This window comes from Chiloscyllium punctatum, chromosome 23 (assembly GCF_047496795.1).
Source record: "Chiloscyllium punctatum isolate Juve2018m chromosome 23, sChiPun1.3, whole genome shotgun sequence".
Lineage (NCBI taxonomy): Eukaryota > Metazoa > Chordata > Chondrichthyes > Orectolobiformes > Hemiscylliidae > Chiloscyllium > Chiloscyllium punctatum.
This window is the reverse complement of record NC_092761.1, coordinates 77,232,624-77,247,463: the sequence shown is the minus strand read 5'-3', so window position 1 is coordinate 77,247,463 and position 14,840 is coordinate 77,232,624. Positions and strand designations below refer to the sequence as shown.

The 14,840-nt window shown below is 38.4% G+C and overlaps 1 protein-coding gene across 3 annotated transcripts in view; it reads left to right on the top strand.

Moving 5' to 3' along the window:
- The window catches only part of LOC140494154 (uncharacterized), a 114,033-nt gene that overhangs the window by 44,760 nt on the left and 54,433 nt on the right, over nt 1–14,840 (top strand). For all 3 annotated transcript variants that reach the window (XM_072593222.1, XM_072593221.1, XM_072593223.1), the window contains 4 exons: nt 1,825–2,210; nt 3,863–3,977; nt 8,514–8,633; nt 10,920–11,000. In XM_072593222.1, the coding sequence (XP_072449323.1) occupies nt 1,825–2,210; nt 3,863–3,977; nt 8,514–8,633; nt 10,920–11,000 (702 nt within the window). The remainder of the gene's footprint in view (nt 1–1,824; nt 2,211–3,862; nt 3,978–8,513; nt 8,634–10,919; nt 11,001–14,840) is intronic.

Below are 14,840 nucleotides of genomic sequence, written 5' to 3'. Positions count from 1 at the left end.
TTATATGTTTGTGAGTGAAACTCATTGGGGAGGTCACATTTTTTGTTCTTAACTCTATGCTGAATTAGGTGATGTTAGTCTTTGGTCGAAAATACCTATTGTTGTATTTCAGCGACTTTTTGCAAATTGAATCTGTGTTGCATAAAATATCCTCTAGAGTGCTGCCAAATATATGTCCATGTGTACAAAAAGGACACAGAAACAGCTATTTATTTTTGAAAGATTCACCACTATACTTTCAACAAATTTTTGTCAGATCATCACCGATTTCATTGCTGTTTTTCACATCTTCGTCCGGGCCGAGAACAATATTCACCAATGAGTGCACATGCTGCTATGATAAGAGTCATATCATTGCGTAAAACTCTTATCACTGCAGCATTCACTCTCATAGGCAGTATTTCAAGTATTAGCTTTATTCAGCCAGTTGTTGATCTGGAAGGTGCTGCTTGAGATTGTAGTGCAGGTAAATTCAGTTGTGGCCTTCAAAAGAGAATTAGATCGTTATTTGAAAAGGAAAGATTTCCAGGGTCTCAAGATAAAGGGCTGTCGTGACATTCAATGAATTGCTCAGACTTACAGGGCAAATGGCTTCCTCTGTGTTCTAACTGGCAAGATAGTAATATTGCTAGACTATTAACGTAAAGACTCAGGTTATTGCTCTAGGGCCATGGGTTCAAATTCCATCATGGCAGCTGGTGGAATTTAAAAGCTAGTCTCTGTCATGATGCCATGGGGCTTGCATTAAGTGCTGTAAAATCTCACCTCGGTCATTAATGTTCTTCTGGGAAGGAAATAAATTGTCTTTGCTTCATCTGACCAGTATGTGACTCTGGACCCACAGCAATGTAGGTGACCTTTTGCTGCTTTCTCAAAGGGCTTAACAAGCCTCATAGTTTACACATGGCCAATAAATGTTGGCCTTGTCAATGATATCCAGATCCCATGAAAGAATAAAGACAAAACTCATTCTGTATTCTCTTTACTTTTCAACAGAATGCTGACACTGAATATCATCTATTTTCTAGTTTGTTTCATAAACCAGTCTTTGCGAATGTGGAAAATATACTTTACCAAAAGAAAAATCTATCCAATTGTGCTGCAAAGCCTGAGCAATCTCAAACACTGTACTTCAGTGTGTTTAGAAACTAAGGATGTTGTCTTTAGTTACCCAAGGTCAAGAAGTAGAAATACACCTGATTATTTCTGCCGTGCAATGACATCCCTAGATGCAGGGTTAAGTCATAGAAGTTGACTCTCCAAAAGGGCAGGAGTAACTGATACAAAGCATCATTGTCATCTCCGCAGTTGTCTCATTTGTGCATTAAAAAAAATTGTTTCACATTTCCACTGGTCAAATTCCTGGAACTGCCTCACACAATATTTTTGAAGCAGGATAGGACAAGGAGGTCCATGTGGACCACCACAGGCAAGTACAAATAGACAATAAATGTTGGCCTTGTCAGAAATGCCTTTAACCCCATAATATCAAAATTAAATTGTGATGTCATTTACAGTGCAGGCTCATTGTTTAAAAATGGCATGTTTATGCTATTAAAGCTATATAACAGCTTGAATAATTATCTTTTAGAGAGCAGAGAAGTGAAAGGAAGACTTTACTTTGGCAGACAAAGTATTTTAACTATTATTCCTCTAGCAAAAAGCCAAATGGTCTCCCCTTGTAAATTTTCTTTTTAATTATATTTAAGGTGTAGTTTAGAAAAAGGTAATTAAATTGTACCTTGTTTTTGATTTGAATTCACATATGTTCGGTTACATATTAAAAAGCAGCACTCTAGATGACTTTTGACTATTATTTTACAGATTCCTTTTTTGTCAATGGACTTGAAAGCTAGCTGTTCTGACTCTGAAAATGATAGTGAAGACAAGTTAAATGAAAGGCATGAATCAAAGATGTCATCTGATTCCGAGTCAAACTCCAGTTTGAAATATAATCAAAGAGATCTTGCAAATCAATCTAATTCTTTAGAACCTGGAAAGCAAGAAAAAGTGGCAGATGTATTTGTAACCGAAATCCCATCGTTTCCTTCCGAGGATCCTGGACAAGTCACATTCCAACCTCCTGTAAAAGGTGCATCCTCTTCCCTTGTGGAACATAAAACTGTTGTGTCATCACCACCAATGAAACTTAAAAAGGACATGTCCTCAACCTCTTTATTCTCAGTAACACACCAACCATCTTATGAAAGGTATGGTATTCAAACTAGCTGTTTTGTAAGAATCATGTAATCTACTCAGGGCTCAGTTTTTAATTTTTATGAAGCTCCTTTCAGCTGAGCACAAAACTGCTGTGGAAAGATTTTGAGTACTTTGCTAAATTTTCAGCAGTATGGAGTTCCTCTGTCAGCTGCAGAGGTGGTCAAACAAGCTTAGGGCCGTAAGGTTTGAATTCAGTTGCACATAGCCAAACTGTGAGAGAATACAGATTGGAAGGACAAATCTAGTTCATATTTGGGCCTTGTCATCATCATCTAGGTTATTTGTGGAAGCTAGTTTGGTTTGCTGATGTAGATCCAGCTTTCCTGGTCTTTTCAATTTCACAGTAGGAGAGGAGAGGAGTATTCAGGAAATGCTGGTCAGGTAGTGTTTGTAGTTTTCCTGCAGTTTTTTGTTTCATGACAAATAATGAAGTTTGACTTCATCTCCATTGCTTTTTAATTGAAACAAATTAGTTTTACTTTACTTTTTACTCTTGAGCAGAGTTTTACAAATTGTATTTAAATTTACATACTTACAAATTTAACGTGGGCATTTGGCAGAGCTGAAATTGATTATTGCTGGAGAATAACTCATTTTGTCAGTGTATTTTGTATTCTAATCAGGGCAATTCACAAGGATATTTAAGTTAAGAAAACATTCATATTATGGGAGAAAGGTGTGTTGAATAGTTGGTAAATGGACTTAGATTAGTAGAGGTGAAGACATGGAACAGTTAGTTGTTGCTTGATAATAACAGCTCAGTTTTATTTAAATTTAATTTCTGGCAGGTTGCCTTAACAAATCAACCAAAGAATGGCCGTCACATAATTCATTGAGTTAGAAAATGCGTAGTGTTTGTATATGCTTTAGGATAAATTACTTTTCATAAAGGGTCTTGAATCTATAGAATTCATGACTCCTAAGTGTGGTAGATGCTGGGTCATTGAGTAAATTTGAGGGGGAAATAGACAGTTTTTTAACTAGTAATGGGTTGAAAGAGAGTGGACAGGAAAATGGAGTTGGGATAGAGATGAGATCAACCGTGATTGTATCAAATAGTGGATTAAGTCTTAAGGGGCTGAAATGCCTACTCCTGCTCCTAGTTCTTACATTGTTATATAAAACAAACAACTGTGGATGCTGGGAATCTGAATTGATAACAGAAATTACAGGAGAAACTCAGCAGGCCTGGCAGCATTGGTGGAAAGAAAGCAAAGTTAATGTTTCAAGTCCAGTAACCAAAAACATTAACTTTGCTTTCTCTCCACTGATGCTGAATTTCTTTGGTTTTCGTTCTTATGTTCTTTCTTTGCAAAGAAATGTCAGGCCATGTACCTGACATTTGAAATGGTTGCGATTTTTCAAATGACTGAGAAATTTATATATGTAAGTTCAGTAATTTTGTTATTTTTCTCAGAAAGACGAAGATTCCATGTTAATCTCATTTCCACTATCAATTTAAAATTATCATCTGGAAAAAAGATCACCTTGCTGTCAAATCATAATATTTTTGTTTTATAAACAGCAGTGATGTTTTGAAAGTATTTCCTTCCAAAAAGTTAAAAGATTTTCAGTTGTGATGTAATAATATAATTCATTTTGACTTGAAGCAGAAACGCTCGTTACATTCTTTGTTTTGCAGTAATTTAGTATCTGAGGAAATGGAAGAAACTAGCAGTGATGGCAAGCAACATATTTTGTGCATTCCCAAGGAAGTGCAGCAGGAACAGCAGAACATGTTGGAAATGAGCTCAGAGGTAGGAACAGTCAGAAAATGTTGTGCAAGAATGCAAGAGAAAGTTCTCTGCCTATGTCCTATCCTGCTTGTTCGTCATGTCTGTGCTCAATGGCATTGGCTCCTCATCCCCCACAACTTTGCATAAAACCTTCAACCTCTTGATTAATGTCCTTTATGTTCTATTCCCATATCTGTTTCAACTCCCAGGTCCAAATGCATGAGTTGAGCGAAAATGCACAAAAGAGGCTACTGCTGAAAAAGAGCACATAGTATTTGATGAGTTGTAAGTTGGAGAACATCATGGTGATAGAGAGAAAATGAAGTCATCAAAGGATTTAAAGATGAGGATGATAACAAAATTTGAGGAGTTGTGGGGACTGATAGCTGATGTGGGACTGTGGGAACAGGCAGGTGAGTAAGCAGCATATGATACTTGTGTGACAGATTCTTAATTGAGGATCCAGATTCACCAAAACTAACCAGGGAATGTGTAGAATGTACACCAGTGCAATCCATATTGACCCTGTCTTTCTCTCTCTCATGGAGTTTTAAATTCTGGAGTAGAGTGGTGCTGGAAAAGCACAGCAGTTCAGGCAGCATCCAAAGGGGCAGTAAAATCTACATTTTGGGCAAAACCCCTTCATCAGGAATACAGGCAGAATGCCTGAAGGGTGGAGAGGTAAATGAGAGGAGGGTGGGGTGGGGAGAAAGTAGCATAGAGTACAGTAGGTGAATGGGGGTGGGGATGAAGGTGATAGGTCAGAGAGGAGGATGGAGTGGACAGGTGGAAAAGAAGATAGGCAGGTAGGACAGGTCATGGGGACAGTGCTGAGCTGGAAGTTTGAAACTGGGGTGAGGTGGGGGAAGGAGAAATGAGGAAACTGGTGAAGTCCACTTTGATGCCCTGGGGTTGAAGTGTTCCGAGGCGGAAGATGAGGCATTCTTCCTCCAGGCGTCGGGTGGTGAGGTAGCGGTGGTGAGGTAGGCCCAGGACCTCCATGTCCTTGGCCGAGTGGGAGGGGGAGTTGAAATGTTGGGCCACAGGGCGGTGTGGTTGATTGGTGCGGGTGTCCCAGAGATGTTCCCTAAAGTGCTCTGAGGCAGGAACGAAGGAAGCAAATGTGGCTGTAGTAGCGAGTCTGTTTCAGGAAATGGTTGAAAAACTTCAGGACAGAAGAAATGACCTGGGAGTTGCAGTGAGAGAGGAGGAAAACTTCTTCAAGGCAGGCATCCTTGCTTCTTACCATGGAGTTTTAAACCCAACCTTTTTTACCATGGAGTTTTAAACCCAACCTTGATCACAAGACCCATTCATCCGAAAATCAGGAACCGAGCTTTCCTGCTCGTGCAAACTCAACGACGCTTGTAGCTGCAGCACATCAGTATCCTCCACACACAAGCCTCAGTCTTCTGCCCATGCCTCTCACTCAAACTTCATGTTGAAAAAAATTATTATATACATTCCATTGCATAATTAATTATTGTACAGAGCAGAAGCGTTTGTTGGGTTGAAGTTATAATTGTAATAGGAGAGTGAGTATCAGAAGCAAAATAAAGTTGTGAATTACTGAATAATAGAAAATTCTGCCCCTGATTGTAGTCCAGCAACTCTTGCATCTGTCTGAATGAAGGGAAAGGAATAGAATCCTACTTAGCTTTGACAATCTGTCACTGGAGTAATCTACGAAGTCACTGATGAAAGACCGCTGACCATTTAGTAGTGCAGAGTAAGTGTGTGTCTTCAGCAATGAAAGAAGAATGCAAAAATCTCAAATTGAAAATTCGAGGAAAAAAGTGACTGCACTGTCCAATGCAAGTTCTTTGTCTAAAAACAACTGTAAACTTTCAGCATTTACTATTGACAGCTCTGGAGTTTCAAAGACCATAGGACGTAGGAGCAGAAGTAGGCCAGTATGCCCATCAAGTTCTCTGCATCATTCACTGAGGTCATGGCTGATTCGATAATCCTCATCTCCTCTTTCCTGCCTTTTCCCCACACCTCTTCGTTCCCTTACTGATTAAAAATCAATCCACCTCATCCTTGAATGTTCTTAATGATCCAGTCTGGACAGTTCCTGACCTGGACAGCGAAGGAATTTCACAGATTCACTATCTTTTGAGAGAAGAAATTCCTCCTCATGTAAATTGTTAATCTCCTACTCTTAAGATAATGCCGTCTACTGGTTGAAGGTGCAGTACTCTGAAAGCTTGTACTTCCAAATAAACTTATTGGATTCTAACCTGGTGTTTTGTGATTTTTAACTTTGTACACCCCAGTCCAGCACCTGCATCTCCATGGCATACATTAAACCATTTTAGATCAAGTCTTTCATCTTTTAGAATGGAATGTGCAAAAAAACAGAAACCAACACATTCCATTCTAAAAGATGAAAGACTTGATCTAAAATTGTTTATTGTATGACTTGGAGATGCAGGTGCTGAACTGGGGTGTACAAAGTTAAAAATCACAAAACACCAGGTTATAGACCAACAGGTTTATTTGGAAGCACTGGCTTTTGAAGCACTGCTTGTTCCTCAGGTGGTTGTGCAGAATAAGATCATAAACACAGAATTTATAGCCAAATGAGTAGTGTCTTGGAGATGTGATGATACATTAAACAATTTTAGATCAAATCTTTCATCTTCTAGAATGAGATGTGCAAAAAACAGAAACCAACACATCTCATTCTAGAAGATGAAAGACTTGATCTAAAATTGTTTAATGTATCATCACATCTCCAAGACACTACTCATTTGGCTATAAATTCTGTGTTTATGATCTTATTCTGCACAACCACCTGAGGAACAAGCAGCGCTTCAAAATCTAGTGCTTCCAAATAAAACTGTTGGAATATAACCTGGTGTTGTGATTTTTAACTTGCTCTCCCTCTATAGTCCTGGTTATTAGATTTGCCAGAACACTAGTTGCAGCGTGGTGCACATGAGGCCTTTTACACAGGAGCATCTCCCTTCTTACCCCATTACTAGTGCCAGTGCCTGATGACCTGAAATCCATTCCTCCCACTCTAATCGTTGAGACATGCATTTAATGAACAGAACTGTTGGCTCTTTTGACGGCATAATTAACATGTTTGGAAAGTAAACATCCATAGCAAGTATTTCAAATTAATCTAATAAGAGAATATATTTATAATCTAATGAGCAAATATATAATGCATTTAATTGACTCCAAATGCAGTTACAAAACTTTAGTTTACTTACCATGGAGAATTTTAAGCAGATGCCTCAACTTCACAATTTGTCCATGTCATGTATTCTGTTTAATGACAGTCTTTATTGGGATGGAAATTAGATTTATAATAGAACTCCACCTACAACTCTTCACATTGTTCCTTGAAGTAGACACGCAAGTTTGCAAAAATGCTAAGTGGAGAGATTTCTGGATAAAGTTTGCAATGTTGCTGGTTATTTTTTCTCATGTCCTTAGGGGAAATTGATATTCTGACATAGCTATTGGAAAATTTCCAATCACAGTTGTATGCAGTTAGCTTTCCAGAAATTGGCTTACAATAAACTTAAAGCTTTCAATGCTTTTCATGACTAATTCGAATGTAATTATCTGCTTAAAAATGATAAAATTAGGAGTTCTTCACAATTTTATCGAGGAAAAACACTGCTGACCTGATTGAGGACTGCCTGAGACTAATCAGTGAGGAATTCCATGATCGCTGATGGAAGCCTTGTTGGCAGGCATGCAAGAATCATTGTCTAATGCTGTAACCCTATCTGCATGCAAATGCAGTTCTCTGGAGATTGGTGGTGACTATGGTCATTCCAGCAGTGAGATGACTGGGAAATTTCTAAATGCCACTTGTCTGCTTCATCCAGTAGATGTACCTCAGAGAGGGGTTCCTAACTTACTTTAAACACTTAAGAAATTATCTTTGAAAGATGACTTCTACAAAAAAATTTTCAATTTTTAAGTGATTTTTTTTTAATGAAGTGGATCTAATTTTGATTATATGAAGTGTGGTATTTTACATCAATATGGTTTTTTTTCATATATTTCACTTTTAATGTGAAAATTGTTTGAAAAATTATGATAACAATGATTTTTCTAAGAATGTTCTGTTATAAAGGTCTGATGTAACTTTATTTATAGTACGTAACAGCATAGAGTTAAATGTACTCACGTTCATCTGTCTCAATCTATTTGTCATAAAAAAGTTTGCTCTTGCCTTCACTTATGATCTAACAGCAACAGTATTTGTAAAATAGAACATTTTTCATGTAAGCAAAACAAGAAATAATTAGAAACTAAAACAGAAGTTGCTGGAAAAGCTCATCAGGTGTGGCAGCATCTGTGAGGAGAAATCAAAGTTTCAGGTCTGGTGACCCTTCCTCAGAACAGGACCTGAAGCATTAACTTTGATTTCTTTTCACAGATGCTGCCAGACCTGCTGAGCTTTTCCAGCAACTTATTTTTTTTTCTGATTTACAGCATCTGCAGTTCTTTCAGCTTTCATTAAGAAATGATTAGATTCATTATGACGACAAATCTGCTTTGTTATTGATCAGTTGTTTTCTATTACAGGTAGAAGAAAGATTGCTAAAATGCAAACTTAAAGAAGCTTCTGAGGCACTGATGGCATCTAATTTTAGAAATGCCAAGGAGAACTATTTGAATGCCCTGAAGCTCATAAAAGAAAAAAAAGTAAGTTTGAGAACTAAAATACTACAAGTTTTAATGTTATGGTATATTTCTTGTTAGGCCAGTGCAGTCCCGCAGCCTGGAATATTTGCTATGTAACTCTTGTTTGCAATTTGACTTTACCGTTCATTAACTGATGAGGAGAAGAAAATCTGGTGAAAAATATTAACTTTATTTAAAGCGTTTGTCTTCCATCCTGTCCCATGCAAATGATGTTTGGCAAACATGTGGCTAATGCAGTATAAGATGGCAGTGTATTATTTAAATGGTGACATGTTTGGAAATGTGGATGTGCAAAGAGATCTGGGAGTCCTGGTGCACCGGTTAATGAAAGTAAACTGGAGCAGCCAGCAAATAGGGTGTCAAATGGTATGTTGAAACTCATTGCAAGATAATGAGTTCAAATGTAGAGATGTCTTTACTGCAATTGTATAGCGTCTTGGTGAGACTACATCTGGAGTATTGTGTGCAGTTTTGGTCTCCCCACCTAAAGAGAGGGTGTACCTGCTATTGAGGGATTGCAGGGAAGGTTCATCGCGCTGACATTATGGATAGCAGGATGTTTAGAAAAGGAAAGATGTTCCAACTTGTCCTGCATTGATGACACTTCAGAAGAAATGAGGGGATCTATTTGAAACATACAAAATTCGAATGGCGGTTGACAGACTAGGTCCAGGTAGTTGATTGGGGAATCTAGAACTAGTTGTCACACTCTCAGGAAATGAGGTAAGTCATTTTGGACTGAGATGAGGAAACATTTCTTAAATGAACATAAAGGTGTTCAACCACTTTACAATCACAAGTCGCTGGAGGCTGGATCACCAAGTATCAATCTCTGTCTTGAATATATGTTTTTGACACTAAAGGCATCAAGGGGTATGGAGAGGACGTGGGAATATGATGTTGTGGTAGAAGGTCAGCCATGATGATTTGGCTAAATGTCCGAATCCTGCTCTTAGTTTCTATGTTTCGATTGAAAAAAATGGCAAGAACCTATAAAATTGTACGATTCTTGAAAACAAAACCAAAATTACGAGGTAATTAGCAGACCTTTACATAATCTTTAGATGGTTAACACATCTATCTTATTTTAACTTTCAACAAAGGTATTGTACAAAATGTCTTCATGTGTAGAAAATTTATTGAGAAGTACCATATGATTTCGCTGATCAAGGTCGTTTCGCTATTGAATATAAGCTTTTCTTGGGTTTAATCACACTTTTGTTGTTTAGAGCAACTGTATCCTATATTATTAAAATATTAAAAACTAAACTCATTTGATCTCTCACTTGTACTTTAAATTATGATCCAGAATTTTGAACATTGTCACATCTTTTCACTTCGATGACTTGTCTTTAAATTCAGCTAAAGTTGAAGCTTACTATGTATCCAGTTGCTTGATTTGTACTTTAGATCAGTGTGCATATTTCTAACATTTGCACTGTTGAAACTGGCCCTTACGTTGTGGTTTTTAAAAATATTCCATTTCATGTGTAAAGTCTCGTTTTTAGTCTAGACTATCACCTCAATCAGGAAGTTGGCTTTACTCAATTTTTTATTCATTTTCCTTCCCAGAATTTTCCTTCTGAGAATGCTTGCTAGGAAGCAGTCTCTAGTCTGAAATCTTAACATTTGTAAACAGTTTCTCCCCAAAGAATCTTAAATAGAGGGGGATTTAATTTTGAAATTATGAAATGAGTTGTAAAGTTATATTCAAAGAATTTCTAACTTTACTGCACATGGACAAGATTTATTGGATGGGAGCAGCAGCGCTTTTGTTGAGAAATTTCAATGGTAGACATTGTAGAAATGGGCTAAGTATTTGGATAGCTGAGTCAAAATCCACCCCTCTCCCATGAGCTTCTCAGGGACCAATGGAATTACAAGCATTGACCATTGTTGACATGCTAACTGAATAAGTATTTTCCAAGGATGCTAACCTCACACATTGCCACTCTATTCCTTTTTCCCATGATAAAAGATTCCAATCAAGACTCCTTCAGAAATGTGCAGTGGCACCTTTATTCTGAGAGGTCCCTTATAGTAAAAAACTATCTGGGAAAGTTATACAGAAGTCAATCACATATAGCCGCTTTGACACCTGGTTGTGATCAGGATGATCTTTGGAAAATATTACTTTTTAATCCCTCCATATCACATTAACTATTCAATGTGTCGCACCACATATTTAACTGAGTAAGTTGTGTTTCTCATATTCCATATTTAACTGCAGCTGTTGGTAAATACCATACTGCATATTGGTTAATTGCAGCTGATTTTCTATTGCAGGTGTATAACTTGACTACTATGGAGTACATTCTCATCGAGTATGCCTGTGGATTATCATATCTAGGAAACAATTTAATTCAGGTATGTTTATTTAATGTTGAAAGTGAGGAGGGTCTGTTAAGCTCCCTTTTTAAACAAAGCAAATTTCTTGATGGTCTCACGCATAATATGGGTTTTTGTCCATCATTGAGATGTATAGCTTTGTAGGTTTCAGATTTGACTTCTGGTTTGCTTTATCTTTGTATCACTCTTGTTGAGGTTACGTGAGAAAGGAACTTGGAGTTGTTGCAATTCTGTCCACAGTTTAGATGCCGATTGACAGTCATGTCCCAGTTTCCACATCGAGTATGGCCACTTGGATAAGGTAACATAGTCAGCACAGTCCCAAAAGATCTTAAGGTTGTCCCTGATGCACTGGCAAACATTAGCTTGTTCAATAATGACCATTTAAAGGAGAAATTAAGCAAAAGTGATGCTCTGATGGTTCACAGATTTTAAGCAATTTTTAGTGAGCACACATCAGGAGAATTTGATAATCTGTACTAAGTTAGATGATGTGATTTATTTAAACATTGAAAGTCGGGACTTGGCAAGATGGTGGTGATTCTGTAGAATTGCTGTGGATGGCTCTGCCTAATAACCAAGGCATATTGGCTATTTTTGCCATCTCTGGCCAACTTATGTGGAGGAATTGTTAGTTTAAAACATTACTGAACACATATTTGTTAATATTTTGGAGTGGGGGGGGGATGCCAAAAGGAAAAAGAGCGAGCAAACAGCAACAGGGAGGACACTCGCCTGTAACACCAGGCACACCAGAGGCCGCAGCAGCAGCCTCTCCCGAACCCCCCGGGGGACCTTACAGACTCACAGGAATTGGTGGAGGCGATGGTGAGACTTACCTTGAGGTTGGGGCTGCGATTGAGGAGATCGTGTCTGGATCCAACCCATCGTGTCATGCTGCAGGAGCATGAACAGGAGCTCCAGGACCTTGGAGAGTGGATGGAAGAGGTGGAAGGTCGAACCAAGGTCTCAAAAACGGCGATGGAGTCCTTGTCCGGACGGAGCCAGGTACTGGAGTGGGAGGTGCAGGCCTTACAATATCGGGTCAATAACCTCGAAAATAGAGGTCAGAGGACAAACCTTTGGATTGTCAGGTTCTTGGAGGATGAAGAAGGTGGACAACCAGTTAGCTTCTTTGAAAACTGCCGCAGTTCCTGGGCCTTCAAATCGAGTCCAGCCGGCTGCAGCTTGAAAGGGCCTATCAGATCACAGTGCACAGGTCTGGGGCGGTACAGCACCCTGCCCGGTCCTAGTGCACTTCCACACATACAAGGACAAGCAAAAAGTGATAGAAGCCTCCAGATCACAGGCACTGCTGAACAATGGGTCAAAAATCATGTTTTTTCAGGATTTCTCGGCAGCTGTAATTTGAAAGAGGAAGTCCTTCGATTAAGTTAAAAAGAGGCTGAGGAACCTGGGCATCCAGTACTCCATGAGGTACTCTGCAAGTGCTCCGTTTCAGCTACGAGGACTCAGTTTATATGTTTGACTCTGGATAAAGCTAAGAATTTTGTAGACGCTTTAAAATAGAAGGACTAGGCTGAAGCATACAGTTGATGTTCGTCCTCTTTTCTTTCTTTCCCTGCTTTTTTCCCTTTTCCCCCCTTTTTTCTTTCTCTTACCTAATTATTAAAAAAAAACTTGGAATATGTTGTTCCTGTTATATTTTTATAACTGAATTTTATTATGGGAAATTTTGTGGGTGTCCTTTGGTGTCTCCCTTTGTTCTCTTCCTGTTTTAGTCACAAGTAAGGGTGACATGGAGCTGGGGATGGGGACTTTGTTTTTTTTGGTTGACTTAGGGATCTTCTCCTTGTTTAGCTTTTTTGTTGCGTAAGGCTGGGGCACAGTTCGGGCTTGAAGGAGCTGTGAAGTAGGGGAGAGTGTCCCCTATGGGCAGGGGGAAGAGTCTCCCTTTCAAAGTTTTATAGTTGGTTTGCTTTGTAGTTTTTAGGTAGCAATAGTTGTTTGCAGTTATGATAGAGTAGTTTTTGTATAAACAATTCTGCGACTCTGAGTCTTTATTTACTTGTGCTTGGTGCATTGTAAGCCTGGTTTTCCCTCTTGGAGGTTCAAGGGTCTCTGAAAGGGATATGGTTAAGTGTCTTGTTTAATGGTACACCTGTCACAAACATAGTGCACCACACAACAGACCTTTTTTTATGAGACATAGTAGCCTTTTTTGAGGTATCGAGATACCAATTTGTCTGCTATCTTAACTCGGATGTTTGTTGAACCAGGATGGTTAGGTTTGCTGAGTTCTTTGCCCTGAAAGGGGCATCCATAGTTAATACAGCTATATATACAAAGCTCCTGTTCTTTTGTTTGGGAACTTTGCACCAAGCATTGCTATTTTGTGTTTTTGTATGGTCTCTTGTTTTTTTCTGTTTTGTTAGTCACTTACATATTTATTGATATTGTTTTGCACAGTGTTAGGTTTTGTTTTGTATTATAAGCAGGCTCAAATGGCCTGCTTCCACACTAGGGATTCTATGAAATACTACAAGGTTTTTTTGTAGTAATTTGTGAGAACAGTATTATGATATCTGTTAGAAATGAATAATCTATAAGCTATCAGTTACCTAACGGGGTCAGAGAGGAATGTTTTTCCCTGTTATTCATCTAGATTTTAAATATTTTAGCCCACAATAGGAGATTATAAGGCTTTGTGTGGTATGTCAGTCTTGATAGATGGCCCAGTGTGTCTTTTTTTCCAGTTGTCATCTTCATAGGTTCTTACTGGTTTATGCTACTGTCAGCCGATGCAGGTACAAGGCATGAACATTACTTTGAGCTCTCTGATTTAGTTGTGGGACAAGTATTAGTTTGAATTCTTGAATTTTGTCATTGACTCTTCTAGAATTCTACCAATGGTAAGGGTGATGGCCAAATGGTGTGATTGCTGGCTGTTAACCCTAAGCCTAACTCAGATAATGTTCTGGGGACTGAGTTCGAATCTTACAATGGCAGATGGTGAAATTTGAAGTCAAAAATAAAATCTAGAATTAAGAGTCGAATGATGTCCACTGTCAATTATTGGAAAAACGATTTCATTTATGAATGCCCTTTAGGAAAGGAAACTTTCATTCTTAACCTGATCTGGCCTATATGTGATTCCAGACCCTCAGCAATGTGGTTGACTCTTAACTGCCGTCTGGGTTATTAGGCATGGGACAATAAATGCTGGACTGGCTAGTGATGCTGTCATCCCTTGAATGAATTAAAAACAAAAATCTGTTGGTGCTCACTGTCAAACCTCATGTTTGGCCTTATACTCACTAGAGTTTAGAAGACTAAGAAGTGAGCTAATTGACATTTACAAAATCCTTACAAGGAAGGATGTTTCCCTCATTTAGAATCAGGACACAGTCTCACGAAATGGTATGCTATTTCTGACTGAAATAAGGATGAATATTTTCACTAAGAAGGTGGCAACTCTTTAGAAGCTGTTTGTAGAAGCTCCATCACAGAGAATATTCAAGATCAATACATTTCATGCAGTAAAAATATCAAATGATACAAGGACAGTAAGGGTATTAATGTTAAGATAGGCGATCAATTGCCTTCTAGTTGAAGGTGGAGTAGGCTTGAGTGCCCAAGTAGCCTGTTAATGCTTCTGTTTCTTGTAATGTTGTGTATAGTGGTCCATTGGATGATTGGCACCAATTGAATTGCAGAAATACATGATGTCTGCACAAGAGAATAGGAGAAAATTGGTCAGAAAAAGGAAGTTCTGAAAACTGTGCTAAGCAGAGTTGCATTTCTGGCTCTTTGGAGGAAGGCACTTGTTAACTTTCTGTTAAGAAAACTGATAACAAAGACCAAAACAAAATTTGATCAGACCTATCAGATTGCAAT